Source organism: Callorhinus ursinus, unplaced genomic scaffold (assembly GCF_003265705.2).
Source record: "Callorhinus ursinus isolate GAN/ISIS: 27379988/994484 unplaced genomic scaffold, GSC_fseal_2.0 scaffold18, whole genome shotgun sequence".
NCBI lineage: Eukaryota > Metazoa > Chordata > Mammalia > Carnivora > Otariidae > Callorhinus > Callorhinus ursinus.
Window position 1 is genome coordinate 12,903,710 of NW_027397080.1, and position 16,246 is coordinate 12,919,955.

The window sequence follows — 16,246 nt, forward strand, 5'->3', positions numbered from 1 at the left end:
GTGTCTGCCTTCGGCTCAGGTCATGATCCCAGGGTCCTGGGATCAAGCCCCGCATCGGGCTCCCTGCTCAGCAGGGAGTTTGTTTCTCCCTCTCACTGTGCCGCTCCCCCTGCTTGTGCTCTCTTGCACATAAATAATAAAAAGATTTTATTTATTTGAGAGAAAGAGGGAGAGAGAGAGCACAAACAGGGGGAGCAGCAGGTAGAGGGAGAGGGAGAAGCAGGCTCTCCGCTGAGCAGGGAGCCCGATGCGGGGCTTGATCCCAGGACCCTGGGATCATGACCTGAGCTGAAGGCAGACACTTAACTGACTGAGCCACCCAGGTGCCCCAAATAAATAAAATCTTTAAAAAAAATTTTAAAAAATAAATAGTTTTTATCAAATCTTTTTTTAATCTTTACTGTTTTGTCAGCCACATTGATCAACAGTTAGGGAGATACATGAACATTTCTTGCTATAATGGTGGATTTGTTTTTTTTTTTCTTGCAGTTTTGTCACTTTTTGCTTTATATTTCTTGAGATTATGTTATTAGATGCTTATACATTTAGAGTTGTGATAGGTTCCTGGTGAAACTGCTTGTCTTTATGTAGTGAGGTCTTTGCTCCTAGCTTTTTACCTTGAAGTCTGTCTTGTCAGATATTAATATAGCTACAAAGCTTTATTTCACTTGGTATTTGCCTGTTCACATATTATTGTATTTTTTTCTCATACTCTTTTTTGCATTTTGGTATTTTAGAGGTGGGTCTTATAAATATCCTTTAATTAGGTTTTCTTTTTTTAAAGGTCTGATTTTTTTGTATTTATCTCAAGGATTAGTCCATTTTCATTTGTTGTATCTACTAATTTATTTGAGTCTATTCCTAGTGTCTTATTTTGTGCTTTGCGTATATATCCTGCCTTTTCTATACTTTCCCCCATTTATTGCCTCCCTTTAGATTTATTTTTTTTTCTTATTCCTTTTTGCCCCTCTAGTAGTTTGGAATTTTCTATGCCCTGTTTATGTTCTTTTGGTGGTGATTTTGGAAATTTTATTTTATTTTTTTAAAGATTTTATTTATTTGTCAGAGAGAGAGAGGGAGAGAGAGCACAAGCGGGGGGGGGGGCAGCAGACGGAGGCAGAGGGAGAAGCAGGCTCCCCGCTGAGCAAGGAGCCCGATGCAGGGCTCTATCCCAGGACTCTGGGATCATGACCTGAGCCAAAGGCAGCCGCCTAACCAACTGAGCCACTCAGGGGTCCCAATTTTGGAAATTTTAAAATGAATACCTAACTTGTCAAAGTTTAAAGGTAGTTACTACTGTTATTTGCCTCTGAAATGATATAAGGATCCTGGAATGCTTTAATTAAATGCAGTTAATTACATTTAATTGCTTTAAATCACCTTCCCAATATATGTGCTATTATCCAGTAAATTGGTCCTATCTTATTTTTTAATCCCCCAGTTACACACTGTTACAGTTTCATATGATCAATGTTCGTTTAGATTTAACAACATATTTGTTATTTTCTTTGCTCAAAATTCCTCCTTGCATCTCAGCTTTTCTCTCGGGTATTATTTCCTTTCTTCTGCCTCAAGTTCATCCTTTAACATTTTGTTTCTTGTGGGGCGCCTGGGTGGCCCAGTCAGTTAAGTGTCTGCCTTTGGCTCAGGTCATGATCCCAGGGCCGCCTGGATGGAGCCCCGGGTCAGGCTCCCTGCTCAGCGGGGAGTCTGCTTGTCCCTCCCCCTCCGCCCCTCCCCACCTCCGTGCTCTCTCTCACTCAAATAAATAAATTAAAAAAAAAAAAACCATTTTGCTTCTTGAGAAAAAGAAAATTATCAAGGATAACAATAATTCTCTTGGTTTTCTCTAGGATACCTTTGTTGGATCCTCATTCTCAAAAAATATTTTGTATGGGTCCCCAGTTGATAGTTATTTGCTTTAAGCACATGGAAAATATTATTCTACTCTGTTTCGCCTTCCATTGTGACTATTGAGAAGTTAGCTGTTAGTCTAATTGCCATTCCTTTGTAGCTAAAAATGTCTTGGAGAGAAGCATTTATGCCTATGGTTAAAGGTGTGGCCTCTAGAATCAGACTGCCTGGATTTAAATCTCAGCTCTTTGGTCTGGTAGCTGTGAGACACTGGACAAGCTGATTAACCTGTGTGCCTCAGTTTCCTCTTCTGTAAAATGGGGACAATAATAGTAGCAGCACCTAGCCTATAGGGTTTTGGTGAGGATTAAATGAGCTAATGGAAAACATTCACAGGAGTGGTGGCACATCTTCAGTGCTATTAAAGTGTTAGCTGTTCTTTTTTCTCTTTATGCTCTTAGGATCTCCTCCTCACTGGTGTTGGGCAATTTCACTACGTTGTGCCAAGGTGTGGATTTACTTTTACTTATCCTGTTTGAGATTCACTGAGCTTTTCGAATCTGTAAATTGTTGTCTTTTATCAATTCAGGAAAAGTCTTAGCCATATATCTTCAAACACTGCCTCTGTCTGGCTCTCCTCTCTCCTCTGGAACTTCGGTCAGATTAATCAGTTAGTCCTTTTTACTCTGTCCTTTTGTCTTGTTCACTGTTTCACAGCCTCTGTGTTGTGAATACTCTGGATCATTTAAAGTGTCTTCTAGTTCTCCAACTTATTCCGCTGTGTCTAATTGGCTACCAGTAACCTAGACATGGAGTCTTACATTTTCATGATTATCATATTTTTATTTCCAGAAGTTGTGTTTGGTTTCCAACCAAATCTGCTCGGTTATTGTTTAATATTGTTTTGCCCTGCACTCATGTGTTCGACTCCTTCTTTTGTTTTGTTAAACATAGTACACATATTTTGTATTCTAGTCTGATAAATACAGCATGTAAAGACTTTGCTGGGGGCACCTGTATGGCTTAGTGGTTGAGCATCTGTCTTGGGCTCAGGCCCCACGTTGGGCTCCCTGGTCAGCAGAGAGCCTGCTTCTCCCTCTCCCTCTGCTGCTCCCCCTGCTCGTTCTCTCTGTCTCTCTCTCTGTCGAATAAATAAATACAATCTTTAAAGATAAATAAATAAATAAAGTCTTTGCTGGTCAGATTTGTCTGCCTGTTGTCTTGGAGCCTCATAACGCTGATGGACAGATCCCGAGACAGGGGCCAGTCAGAAAGTTTTAAGCCACAGAGGGCTATTCTTAATATCTTTCCTGCTTTACTTTCCAGTCATCCTGTTTTCCCCCCCTCCGCCGTCTTTTCCTCAATTTACTTTTTTGAAAGGCTGATTCATCCCCATGGTTTAAAAAAAAGTGAAAAGCCTCCTTTCCAGCTCCCTTTCCTCCTGGCAGCCTCTGTTTTTAGGTTTATGGATACTTCCAGAGATATTTTATGCAGATTCTAGCGAATACAAATTTAAAAATTCTTTCTCTTTTAGCGCAAATGGTAGCACACTACACACATTGTTCTAAACTTGTTTTTTAATTTAAAAAATATGTTTCTGATTATAAAAGAAATACATGCTCATTTTGACTAACATAAATACCCAAGTGTCTACAAGCAGAAACTGAAAGTCCCTCTGGAATTTCATTCCCCAGAGATAACCTTCATTATGTGTCTATAAATATATATTTACATAAATGGGCTTATGCAACAGATACTGCTCTGTAACCTATTTTTTTTTTCCTCCAAATAATACACCCTGACATCTTTCCGTGAATTTTCCACATCTGTCAGTGTTGCCCACATAGCCCGCGGTTCGGCGCCTGGGCTTGAGTCAGGTAGAAGTAGGCTCTAGTCCTAGCTCTGCTGCTTATTAGCTGTGGGACTTTTCAGATCCTCTCTGACCCTCAGTTTTCCTCATCTGTAAAATGGGCGTAGAAATAGCCCATACCTCATGGTGTTGATCTGAGACCATAATAAGATCATACGTGATGTGTTTCCTTCAGGGGCAGCTACTTTGTAAGCCTCGGATGAATGATAGTTTTTATTATGACTCACTCTGTTTAGTGGCCAGTTAGAATCCACAGTATGATATGTGATGGTTTATTAACCATTCCCCCTTTGATGGTCATTGGAGGGTACACATTTATTTTTTGTGGGTTTTTTCCGCCAGTCCTGTGAACACTGAACATCATTCACCTTTGTGTGTCTTCTTGTGAACTCCCTCCAGTGGGGTCACTGGTCCTCTGGATCCTAACCTCCGCATCCTTTCTCCCCAAGGAAGAAGTGGAAATGCCCCATGGGGTGAAGCACGTGTGTTACGTAGGTTTTTGCTTTTTCTTACTGCTCTTCTTCCTCCCTCTCCTCAGGTCTGGCGGGATTGGGGGGGGGGCCTCCATAGGAGAGGCGATCCCGGCCGCCCCCTGGCCTGCTCTCCTCCAGAGCACAGTAGTACTCCCCCACCCCCTGTGATGCTGAACCTCAGGCTTCCAGTTTTCCCCAAACTTTGGAGCCTGACCATTCATGAGAATTCATTCAAAAATTAGATTTCAGACCCATCTACTTTCACAGTAGTTCCCCGTGGTTTGCAATAAACTCAAAGAATAAAAACATACTTCAAATGGGATAAAAGCCTAAAGGAAGAGGAAAGGGGGAAGAGAAGGGGAAATCTTGGCGTGACAAGCTCTCACCCTCTGCCAGTCCTGGAAAGGTACAACTGTCGGACTCCGAGCTAATGCTGAGCTTCCCGCAGCCAGAGGAGAAAGGGCAGCAGGATAGATTCTATAGCTCAGAAAAAAACCAGAAACCACTCTGCACCTTGAAATGCTTATAAAAGCCTGGAGGTGAGAGGATGAGAATGAAGACCGGTTCCTCTCCTGGCACAGAGGCCTTGCAGTCCGCAAACATGTCTTGCAATGCTACTTTGCGTCAGGCCTGTTCTAGGCATTGGAAGTAGAGAGGGACCGAGGCATCCACGCTCTCTGTCCGCGTGTTGCTTACAGCGCAGTGGGGGGGAGAGACATTGAACGAATACAGATGAACTGAGAGCTGCTCCGAAGGGCCTTGGCCGCTCGGTTCTGAAGCGCTTTTCTTCCCCTGCAGCTTGGTTCCGGGGCAGTGCTCCACCTCCTGGGGGCCATCCGCCATGGCCAGGCAGGGGAGCGGCAGCCTCCAAAGCTAGAGGTTCTGGAGGACATGATGGAGGTCAGCTTAGCATCGCCTGTCCAGAGGCCCAGAAGGAAGGAAAGGCCCAGGGCCCAGGGCCCCACCGGGTGCCAGGTACTGAACAGGTTCTTTACATGGACAGTGTGACATCATCCCTGCAGAGAGACGCTTTCACACCTGCCTCCCAGAGCTGTCACCGCCACCACACAGCTGGGCCTTGCTCATGGTCACACCGAACGTAATAGCCAGAGATGGGGTTAGTCCCCCACTTGTCCGCCTCGCGGGGTCTGTATGCTCTTTGTGCCAGCACTCCTGAATTCAGGAGCTCGACCGGAGCAAGGGAGGGGCTGAGCCTCTGGTGCATTTGGAGAGGGAGCAGTCGCTGACCTTTGTTCCTGGCTGACCAGCATGTCCTGCCGTCCTAAGGTCCTCAGGAGGGACAGCATGGGCCCCTGGTGGCCTCTGACTTCTTCTGCCTTCCGAGGAGTCATTCCTTTCCCCTCAGCGAAGCCCACCCTCTCCATGTCCTCTTTGTCTTGCAGGAGGGGGCTCCTCTTCGTGAGGCCTGTGCTGAGTGTCCCGGGGTGAGTGCCTCCTCCCCCCTGCCCGCTGGAGCATGGGGAGCTGACAGGGGGACCAGTGCCCCCTGGGGCCGGGAGTCTGCTCCCAGAGTCATGGCCTCATCTCCTCTCCCTTTCCCTGCAGTGCGGCCCAGGGGAGGCTGAAGAGGAGGAGGCTGGTGAACAAGACGGGGGAGAAGACTCGGGTGAGGGGCCAGGGAGGGTGCCCCCTCAGTAGCTGCTTGTCTTCCAGGGGCTGCTGGGGACTAGCAGGGCCTCATGCCCAGCTTCTGGCCCCAGTCCCTGCTAGGAGTCTCCTCTCTCACCTCTGATCCCCCTCCTCCTACTGGCCTCAGTCCTTCCCCAGAGGGAGGGGGCTGCTGGCTACCTGGGATTGGATCCTAGACATCTCCAGTCCCTGAGGTTGGACCCACCCCTTGCCTGCCTAAATCCATCAGCACTGAGTCTCTCTCACCCCTTGCTCCTCGGCATCCCATGGGAGTTTGTGACTCTCTCTCTCTCTCTCTCTCTCTCTCTCTCTCTCTCTCTCTCTCTCCCTCTCCCTACAGCTCAGCTTCAGCCCCACCAGGAAAAGCTATCCCTGGATATTGGGGTACGGGGTACGGTGGTCCATGCCATGCAGGAGGTGCTGTGGAGTCGGTAAGTCCTCGCTTCCCACTTCTCTGACATCTGTGACATCCCGAGAGCTGTCCTCACCTCCCAGGCCCATGCTGCCATGTCCTCAGGGCTTCTGCATGTATGACTAACCCCATTTTGTAGCTGTGAGGTCATCTGCCTGCACAGTGAGCTGGTGGAGAGCTGACATTTGAACCTGAGTCTCCCTGGCTTCAAGGTCATGCCCTCCCATTAAGCCACTGCTGCTGCTCATGTGCTCGTGGTCGTCACCCACAGCAGATGCTTTCAGACACAGTGAGACTCTCCTGGGAGCATCTGAGAGCTCTGAGCCCGGAGCTCTCGTTTACAATGGTGAGACCAAGGCCCAGAGAGGGTAGGACTTGGCAAAGGCCACACAGCAGGCCGGTGGCAGAGTCCGTGTTACATTCAGGGCCAGGGCTCTGTCCCCTGCCTGCCTGATGCCTTCCCCTTCCCCCCCAGGCTTCCTCCATCCCAGTTCCACTGGCCAAGGACAAAGCATGGGCTGAGCAGTCAGATCTTGCTTTGCCACCCATCGTGCGGCCTTGGGCAAGCCCCTTATGTTCTCTGAGCCTCGCTCACCCTATCCACAATGGAGAATGAGAATACTGCTTCCTCACAGAGTTGGGCTCAGTTGGTTAAGCGACTGCCTTCGGCTCGGGTCGTGATCCTGGAGTCCTGGGATCGAGTCCCGCATCGGGCTCCCTGCTCGGCGGGGAGTCTGCTTCTCCCTCTGACCCTCTTCCCTCTCGTGCTCTCTCTCTCTCATTCTCTCTCTGTCAAATAAATAAATAAAATCTTAACAAAAGAGAGAGAATGAATATGTATACATAGGAAGATGCCCAGAATAGAAGCGCAGTTGCTCCAGACTCTTCCCCGTACTTTGCCTGTCCAGCCGGTGCCTAGGTCACCTTGCGGGCTCAGACCTGTGACTCCACTGTTGCCCCGCAGCCTCCAGGAGCTCCCAAATCTGGTGCTGAGTGAGGAGGCGGTGGAGGGCATTGCTGTTGGTATTGAGATAGCCCTCTTCGACCTGACGCAAGCCACCAGCTGTCGCTACAAGACCAAGTACCGCAGCCTGCTGTTCAACCTGCGCGACCCCCGGAATCCGGTGAGCGGGGCTTGGGGGCTAGGCCAGACCCTCCCTTGGAGGCTTGGAGCCCTGGCAGGATGTTGGCTTGGGGGCTTCTGGAGCAGTGTGGTGCAGCCCCCATGCCTGCCCCTGCAGGACCTGTTTCTCAAAGTGGTTCGGGGAGATGTCACCCCCCACGACCTGGTGCGGATGAGCTCCACCCAGCTGGCGCCCCAAGAGCTGGCCCGCTGGCGGGACCAGGAGGGAAAAAGGGTGAGCTGTTGGGTCAAGTCAGGGTGGGTGATGGGGGAGGGGAGGGCCCGGGTGTGCAGAAGGAGGGACAGGGCAGAGTGAGGCGGGGGACAGTGAAATTCGGGGAGCACAAGACAGAGAAAGGAGGAAATGGAAAGAAAGAGCAGGAAGACAGGGAGAGAGAGAGACTCTCTCCACAAAAAAATGGAAAAGAGGCAAAAATGAAAGGGACTGGGGATGGAGAACCTGGTAGAGAGGTGACCCTCGAGAAGTATCACCTTCCACTTGCTTTTCTGTGGAGCTAGGCTGCGGGCGGGGGCTGGGGTACTGGGTGTGATGGTCTAGGGTCTGGAGTCCAGGATTGTCATCCACCAGTGATGTCATCCACCCTGGGGGGCCCCTCTTCCCATGTCAGTCTCAGAAGGCCCAGAAAAGTCTTCCTGGTGCCCCAGACTGGGGGAGGGACCCCACAGCCCTCATGCTTCACAGTCACGTCCCCATACACCCTGTGTCCATGGGTCTCTGCCTTCCTGGGGACGGCTCAGGGACAGGGAAGGTGTGGGCACTGAGCGGGCTTGGGGGAGTGCTTGCTGGTGGCCCCTGAAGGAGAGGGGGCTGATCTCGGAGTAGGCCGGTGGGACAGGGTGGGGTTCTGCGGCCCCTGTTCTGGAAGACACCGGGCTGATTAGACTGACCTAGAATCCACTGGGTGACTCTGTCCACTGTAGGCTGAGCTGCTGTCCAGGTACCTGTGAGGCACCAGGAGCAGGACCAGTTATATAACTTGTGGGGGGCGGTGCCAGACAAAAATGTGTGGCCTTTTGCTCAACAACTCTTAAGAATTTCAAGATGGCGACAGCATGAAGCATGGGGTCCTGTGAAGGGCCATGCGGGGTATAACCACAGGAGCCCACACCCATGAGGCCAGCCCTCCAGGGAGGATGGGACCTCCTCCAGGCTCCCAGGAAACGTTTCAGATAGGATGACGTTGATCAACAATAAGAATGACAGGTAGCATTTACTGTGAGCCAGGCTCCAGGCAAGCATTCTACATTTGATGTTTAATTTAATGCCCTTAATTTGATTCCTAGAAAACAAATACACCGAGGCTCAGAGCGGTGAAGTGTTTGTCTAAGGCCACACTACCTTGGGGGTCTCTAGTCATGACCCAGGTGATGCTCCCGAGCCTGCACACTCTTTCGGCTACACTGTATTCTTCCCAGAATGGGCTGGCATACGGGCAGAGGCAGAACTGACTTGTGGGAGAAGATGAAGTTCAGGAGGGCTTGCTGGAGGAGGCAGGGCTTGAGTTTGGAGGGCGAATGAGTGGACTATGGAGCAGTAGAGCTGAGGGGGGAGGGCGTGTTAGGTGCAGGAACGTGGAAACCGAAGTGTGAAGGGAGGGGGGGGGGTTGGCACAGGGGGTACCGCGGGAGAGGGGCCTCCGGGGAAGAGAGGGAGTGCTTGGGCTCGTGGTGGCCTGGGAGCCCCTGACCTGGCTGAGTTTGGGCTGCTTGGCCCCTCCAGGGCCTGGAGATCATTGAGCAGCAACAGAAGGAGCCGTGCAGCCTCCCAGCCTTCAAACTGACCCACAAGGGTGAGGTCGAGATCCTGAGGGACGTGGACCAGACGCTGACCTTGGAGGATATGGTGGTAAGAGGCAGCCTGACCTGACGATGCCGGGGGTGGGGGGAGGGGAAGCCTTGTGCCCAGGGTCCCACTCCTCACCTCAGCAGCTGGGTGGCCTTGAGCAAGTCACCGGATTGCTGTGAGTGCCAAGGTCTTCACTGTGCACAAGGGGATGGTCATTGCCACAGGGGTCCAGGTGAACATGGGGCAGGACTTGAACCCCTGGGACTGGCCTGTCCTCACCTTCTTGGTGCTGGTCCCCTCCTTCGGGCCTAACGCCATGGCACCCCACAAGAGTGGGAATAAGTCTTATCACTGCAGTTTTCCCCAGCTCCAGACATTCCCGCCAGATCTCTGGCTGGGAAGCAGGAGGGCCACACTGAATCAGCGACGGTTTTGGGATGTGAGGAACAGAGACCTACTCTCTCTGGTGGTGGGACTTAGGGGTGCTGGGGGCACAGAACCACCCGGAGCCCAGGGCATTGCTGCACTCCCCTCTCATCGCCGGAGATCTGCTCTGTCCTCACGTCCATCCTGCCCCTTCCTCCCTGTCGCCCCTCCGTCTTGCACATGTCCTGCCATGGCGGCTCCGCAGCCCTCAAACCAATGAACTCATCATCGGCTCAGCCTCCCGCCGACAATCTGAACTCCCCCTTGGCTTATTTCAGTCGTTCCCGGGAGGCTGTTCTGGCTTGGCTTGGGTGTTCTGTGGGTCAGAAGCTCACCCGCCTCTAATCAGCTCTGTGTCGGGGATGGACAGCACAGATGGACCCCTTGAGCCATGTGTGCTCTGTAAATGACAGTGAACATGACAGACCAAAATCCCTGCTCCCTCCCCGCCCCGCTCCAAGCCGGGGTCCAGGCCAGGCACCAGAACCGCTGCCTGTATGGAAGGGAGTCCCCAGCCGAAACCAATCTGTATTCCCTGAATAAACTGCACATAAGTGTGGAGGGAGGAACTAGAAGACCAAAAAGAAGTCCTCACTGGGGCTGGGGAGGGGGGAAGTGGCAGAGTAGCGGAGGGGGGATAACACATGACAACATCTTTACTCCTTATCGAGCACCTGCTGTGCGCCCCTTTGACAAACAGTGCCTCATTCAGATCTCACAGTGACCTACGAGGGAGGTGATGCCAGTGTCCTGCATGAGGAACCAGAAGCCCTTTGCCCAAGGTCACTTAGTTGGTCCTGGGGGAGCTGTGATTTGAAGCGTGTGCCTTCGTGCTACTCTGCAGGCGGTTTATGAGGCCAGAGTCGAGTTTCCGAATCTTTTAAAAAAAATCTTCCTAAAGCCATGTTTGTTTTGTGGTTAAAGCTGTTTCTATTGTGAGGGGAAAAGCTGATTTGGCAGTGAACATCAAGGCTTAAAAATGCTCACTCTCCCTGATTCTGTCATCTGCTTCTGAGAACTTGTCCTAGGGACAGAGTTGAAAGTTTAGGAAAATACTCTCTGCATAAGGATGTCCTCAGTACTGTTTGTGATGGTGAAAATCTGGGAACGACCCCCACCATCCAGCAGTGGAGGTGATGCATACACGACGGCCCCCCCCCCCTCCCTCCGCCCAGGAAAAATACAGTGATAAAAGTTATGCAATGAGAATACAGGTGGACTATTTTATCCCAGCTATTTTAGTCAAAGGACCGCCACACCCTGTGTGTGGGAAAACGGCTACAAGGATACCCAGGGTGCCAACAAGTGTCTCTGAGTGCTGGGACAAGGGGTGATTTTTTGGTAATTTTCACGTTTTCTGTATTTTCCAAATTTTCTCTGACATGTTCACGGTAGCTCTATAGTAAAAGAATGTATTATTTGGAAAAAATATCCCTGAGGCTCCCTAGTGATGGAGAGCTGCTGACTTCCCTAGCACCTTACCAGCCCACTGCTCTCTCCTGTGCTTCCTAGGGACCCATGGTGTCCATAGACTGCAGCCCACTGGCCCTGCCTGCCACATTGAAGGCCACCCCGGAGCAGAACGAGGCCACCACGGGTCAGCACGAGCACCACTTCCTGGACCCCAGCTGCCGCATCTGCACGGGTTGGGGGGAGACACAGGCTGGGTGCAGGGGTGGTGGGCAGGCTGGGGCTGAGCAGGGGGCTCAGCAGCAACAGGGATTCATGGCCTGGGGAGAAGGTGGCAGGGTGGGCATACCTGTGTCCCAGGTCACCTCGAAAAGAACCTCGTTTAAAGCCTGGCTTCTAAAGCCCTAGGCTGGCTTCATGTAGCTGCCTGTCCACCAGTCTCTGCTTCTGTTCTTTGTAGATTGGAAGCCCTCGGGTGAGCTGCCAGGCTCCTTCAAAGCTACTGGGAGGATAGGGAACAGTGTCTTTCAGAGAGCCCCAAGCCCAACCCTCGCGTCCTCTCCAGAGATGCCCCAAACTAGGGAGAAGTGTCCCACACAGCTCCAGGACAGGTGTGGGGCTGGGGCTGGGAGAGGGTCGGTGGGGGCAGCCACCTGGGGGGGGCAGCAGATGCAGTATGGGCTCTTCTTTCTTTGTGGCCTTGGGCAAATCCTGCCTCTTTTGTGGGTCTCAGTTTCCTCATCTGTGCAATGGAACCAGTCATCGCTGCCTGCTGGTTCCCCGCCTCACAAGGCCATGCTCAGACTAGTGTTCCAGCACCCACACTGGGAACACAGGACTTTCTCTGAAAAGTAGGGAGATGCTGAGGGATGTCCTGATAACCTGCTCTGTCTGGCCCCGTCTCTCTGTCCCTCTTTCTAGGCTCCAGATGCATGCTGGGCCCACAAAGGCCCTGCCCAGCCAGCCACCCTGGGAGGGAGCTCTGGACATGTTCTCCATCAAGCGGTTCAGGGCCAAGGCCCAGCTGGTGTCTGGAAACAGTTGTCGGCTCCTCATGGTACTCCAGCCCTGCTCGCCAGGGTTGTGTCCCTCACATGCTGGCTGGTCAGCTGCTCACGCGGCTTTCATTCATTCATTCTTTTACTCCCTCATTCTGAAACAAGGCACTGGTACCCTCTCTGTGCCTGGCCCTGCGCTGGGCATGGGGCAAATGAGTCAGCAGCCCCACTCCTGCGGAGATGCACAGGGGTCAGGGACTGCCTGTGACCCAAGGCATAATGCAAGAGGGCCCCAGGAGAGCAGTGTGGTGCCTCCCTGGTCCAGGGGAGGGTGTTAGGAGGGATTGTCGAGTGATTGAATGATCAGCTGAACTCTGGGATGGGGGTGGAAAGTTCAAGGAACGAGGAAGGGGCTTCTGAGGAGCTGCAGGAGACTCGCCCAGATAGGCTGTAGGCCTCCAGGGGCAGTCAGGGCTTCCTGGGCAGCCACTGACCTTCCCGGGGTTCTGGTATACCGCCCGTCCATCCTCGTCGCCAAAGGCTGTGGCTTCGAGGCGGCCAGTGTTGAGTGTGCCCTAAGTGGGTGGGAAGCTAGGGAGCTGACTGGGCATCCTGCCTGCCCCCAGACCCTGCCTGAGGTGATCCGTTCAGCAGGCTGCATCCCCTCCAATACTGTCTGGGAACTTTTGGCCAGCATCTGCCCGGCCGAGGCCAAGGTAAACTGCCATCCTTGGGCACCCCCTCTCCTCCTAGCTGGGGACCCCCCCAGCCCTGTGCCCCCGCCTCTCCACCTCTGGAGCAGAGGCCTGGTTTAGGGTGTCTGGGTCTAGTTCCCACTGTAACCGTAGATACTGTGTGACCCTGGGCAAGGCCCTCTCTTTCCTCCTCTGGAAAGTGAGGCCACACATCCTCACAGGGTCATCAGAGGTTTAGATGAGGGCAGGGGTGTTCGCAGGAGGAAAGGATGGCTGCTCCAAAAGCCACCCTCCTTCCTACAACTGCAGGACATCTGCGTGGCCAGACTGTGCCCACACGGGGCTCGGGACACCCAGAACTGCCGGCTGCTCTACTCCTATCTCAACAACAAGCAGCGCCATGGCCTGGCAGCCGTGGAGCACGTGGGCGTGGTCCTGCTGCCCCTGCCGGCCTTCCAGCCCCTGCCCCCCAGACTGCGCCCTCTGGGAGGCCCTGGTGAGTGCCCCAATGCCGGGCCGGGCCAGCCGGAGCGGGCATGTGGGCTGACAGGAGTAGCTCTATATTGCTCACTGGGTGCTGGGCCGTGTTCCAAAAGCTTCACTTCTATTAATTCGAGTCCTCAGAATAACCCCATTAGAATGCTGCTGTCGGTTTCTCCCAGATGAGGAAACTGAGGTAGGGGGAAAGCAGGTGGCTTGTCCGGAGTCACACGGCCAGTCAGGAGCCGGGCCAGGCCTCACAGCTGGGCGGCACGGCTGCAGACTCAGGGGGCGGCCACACTGGAGGCAGACACAGCGGGACAGAGGCAGGACCCACGAACAAGCGACAGGAAGGAGGATGTTTCACCACAGCGGTCCTAGGCCGAGGCTGGCCTTGGTGCACAGGGCGTGGCTCCAGCAAAGCACCTGGGGTGGGAGTGGGGGGGGTAAAGGGGTGGACTGTGCCCATTTCCAAGTAGAGCACTTGGCCTTTCTGGGCTGCCTGTCCTGGGGACAATGTGGTAGACTCTGAATCCATACAGTCTTGAGGTCAGACCATCCATTGCTCTACCCTCTGTCAGGTGAGTCCGATCCCGTGCCCGAGACAGGCTCACCCTCCTCCTTACTGTTCCCAGCATCTCGTGGGCCCCCCCTCTCACTGCTGGAGAGCTCTCCCTGGGGCCTCGATAGACCTGCTGCAGCCACAATGCAGCTTCTAGGGACAGTGTGTTCTCTCCTACCCGGCCTTTGGTCTCTCCACTTCCTCTTTCCCCAGGCCTGGAAGCCGCCCACTCAAGCCTGGTCCTAGCCGTGCTGCTCCCCAAGGCAGGGCTTCCAGACACAGCGGAGTCCGGCCCTTTGTGGGGGAAGGTTCGAAAGATGGTCTCCTTCAACAGAAAAGTAGAGAGAAGATGCTATCAGCCAGAGGACAGGAGTCCCAGCGTGGCCCCAAAGGGCTCCCCTCCCCCAAGGGGCGCTCTGCAGCCGAGCCAGGGCGATAGCAGCTTGGCTCCAAGGGGAATCTGTGCTTGGCAGAGGCCCCGCAGAGGCAGGGGGAGACTGTGGGGAGAGCCAGAGACCTGGCAGAGTCCTGGGCGAGGGCAGCGGCCCCCCAAACCACGCCAATGCCAGTCCTGGCAACCCTATTCAGCAGCATCATCTGGCCCCGGCCAGCACCTCCACAGGGCCTCCTGTCCCCACCAGGCCCTGCTCCAGCATCTGGAATCTCTGGTGTCCATGAGCCACCAGCTCCAAGCCTCATTGAGATCCCCAGGCCAGGGGCTCTTCCCCCCAACCCCTGCCGCACCCCCTGCGGCCCCTGGAATTCTTGGCCTACTTTGCCAGCCCCCTATAGCTCCAGAGCCCCCTGGCCAGGCTTCTGACTCTTTGGGTCCTACAGATGGAGCTGGCTCTGAGTGTACCTTCCCCGGAGAGACCTGACTCTCATTACCCACCAGAAGAGAGACATTGATTCCGTCCCCGGGACGGAATCCTGAGCTGTTCCAGAGGGAGGGGCAGAGGAAGAGGGGAGGGCCAGCTGTTTTGAGATTCTTGTTCTGCAGTCTGCTTGGTGTTGATTTTTGGTTCAATAAAGAGTTTGGCAAAGGTGAGATTGCATCTGCTGGCTGATCAGGAGAGACGCTGGGGCGGGCCAGGTGTGGGTCAGGGTAGGTGTGTGTTTCTATGCACAGATGTGGCAGAGCTGAAGTGCTGGGGATGGAGGGGGCAGCCTTGCCAGTTGCTTCTTGAGCTCCTGAACCATCACTGCGCCCCAGGGCACGGCTGTTGCCATGGTGGGTTCTGGAGGCATTCTGCAAGTATTCGGAACTAGGAGGAAGAAGCGATGGTAGAGAGGGCAGAACTAGGTTGGGGGGGACAGAAATGAGGCTTTGGCAGGGGCACAGACATCTAGAGATTGTTAGGGAGAAAGAGGAGAGCAAGTTGCAGTGGTTTTTAAATTTTTCAGTTACCAAAAAGAATTTTTTCAGCTACCAAGATTTTTTTTCATCTGGCTAGTTGGGTACCACCATATTCCCTGTGTCTGTGTGCATCTGTATGTATGGATGTCTGATTGCATGTCTGTGTGTGGGTCTCTGTTGAGTAAGTTGGGAGAGCCGTATAGGATGACTCTTCTCTGCGCCTCTTGTGAGCTCCCCGAGACTGGTACAGGAGAAAGCCAAGGGTCTTGGCCTGGGAGGGAGTGGGCATTCAGGGTAGGGTTGGAAGCTGGTGTTAGGGCTGGATGGTGCTGCTTTGCCTGGGGCCAGGAGTGAGCTCCTAACAGCATCTACAATTGTAAAATATTTCAGTGTGGGATGGACCTTGGGAGAACTTAGTCCGGGGACCCACCTGGAAACTAGCTGCCCCCTGGCTGCCTAACCCAGTGGGAAGAGGCAGGGCCTGGCTTAGAGGAAAGAACTTCTGGCGGGACCCCTCCCTCCTCCTCACCCCCTTCCCCGGTCCTAAAGGGGGGCACCCCGTCCATCCTTCTGGAAGTCTACCCATGCACTAGCCTCGCTCTGGACAGTGCTGTACTGGGAAGGATAGGGCCTTGGTTGTTTAGGGGAGCCCCTCTTCTCCGCCCCATGAGCTCTGCTGCTGCCCTACCCGCGGCCGACAGCAGAGGGGGCTCTCGGCCTAGGGATGGAGGTCGGGGCTAGCCGACCGGAGGACGAGCGGGGGGCGGGGAGAGGTACGGAATTGTAGCCGGAGGGACCGGAAGCGGGGCCGGGGGTGTGGTGCGGGGGCAGAAGTGGGACACGGCGAAGGGACTGAGGGGACTGGACGAGTGAAGCAGGGGCGGAGGCGGGGCTCCTTCGGTAACTTGACCGACTCCGACCGGCTGGTGAGCGCCCCAGCCTCGGTGCTGTATGTAAATGACGCAAATTACTATGCAACCTGCCGCTTGATCTGAGTCGGCAACTTGGGTCATTTTCCTAATGCTGTTGGGGCAGGTCAAGGGGAAGACGGCTGCGCACCCCTTCTCGCCAGGCCTGGGCTTCCTCCTAGGGAGACAGGAGAGCGTTTGCTGCCTTCTCAGGGCACTCG

At 53.6% G+C, this 16,246-nt stretch overlaps 1 protein-coding gene across 6 annotated transcripts in view; it reads left to right on the top strand.

The window, feature by feature from the left end:
* Positions 1 to 14,808, top strand: part of SPOCD1 (SPOC domain containing 1) — a 28,268-nt gene extending 13,460 nt beyond the window's left edge. For 4 of the 6 annotated variants that reach the window (XM_073903016.1, XM_025856820.1, XM_025856819.1 and 1 more), the window contains exons 3-16: positions 4,174 to 4,215; positions 4,996 to 5,172; positions 5,601 to 5,642; positions 5,764 to 5,824; positions 6,188 to 6,278; positions 7,224 to 7,383; positions 7,501 to 7,617; positions 9,124 to 9,249; positions 11,128 to 11,260; positions 11,486 to 11,636; positions 11,947 to 12,082; positions 12,650 to 12,739; positions 13,028 to 13,214; positions 13,974 to 14,808. In XM_073903016.1, the coding sequence (XP_073759117.1) occupies positions 4,174 to 4,215; positions 4,996 to 5,172; positions 5,601 to 5,642; positions 5,764 to 5,824; positions 6,188 to 6,278; positions 7,224 to 7,383; positions 7,501 to 7,617; positions 9,124 to 9,249; positions 11,128 to 11,260; positions 11,486 to 11,636; positions 11,947 to 12,082; positions 12,650 to 12,739; positions 13,028 to 13,214; positions 13,974 to 14,638 (2,178 nt within the window). In that variant the 3' untranslated portion in view covers positions 14,639 to 14,808. The remainder of the gene's footprint in view (positions 1 to 4,173; positions 4,216 to 4,995; positions 5,173 to 5,600; positions 5,643 to 5,763; positions 5,825 to 6,187; positions 6,279 to 7,223; positions 7,384 to 7,500; positions 7,618 to 9,123; positions 9,250 to 11,127; positions 11,261 to 11,485; positions 11,637 to 11,946; positions 12,083 to 12,649; positions 12,740 to 13,027; positions 13,215 to 13,973) is intronic. The other 2 variants (XM_073903017.1, XM_073903018.1) reach the window with 2 other exon arrangements.
* Positions 14,809 to 16,246: the final 1,438 nt, after the last annotated feature.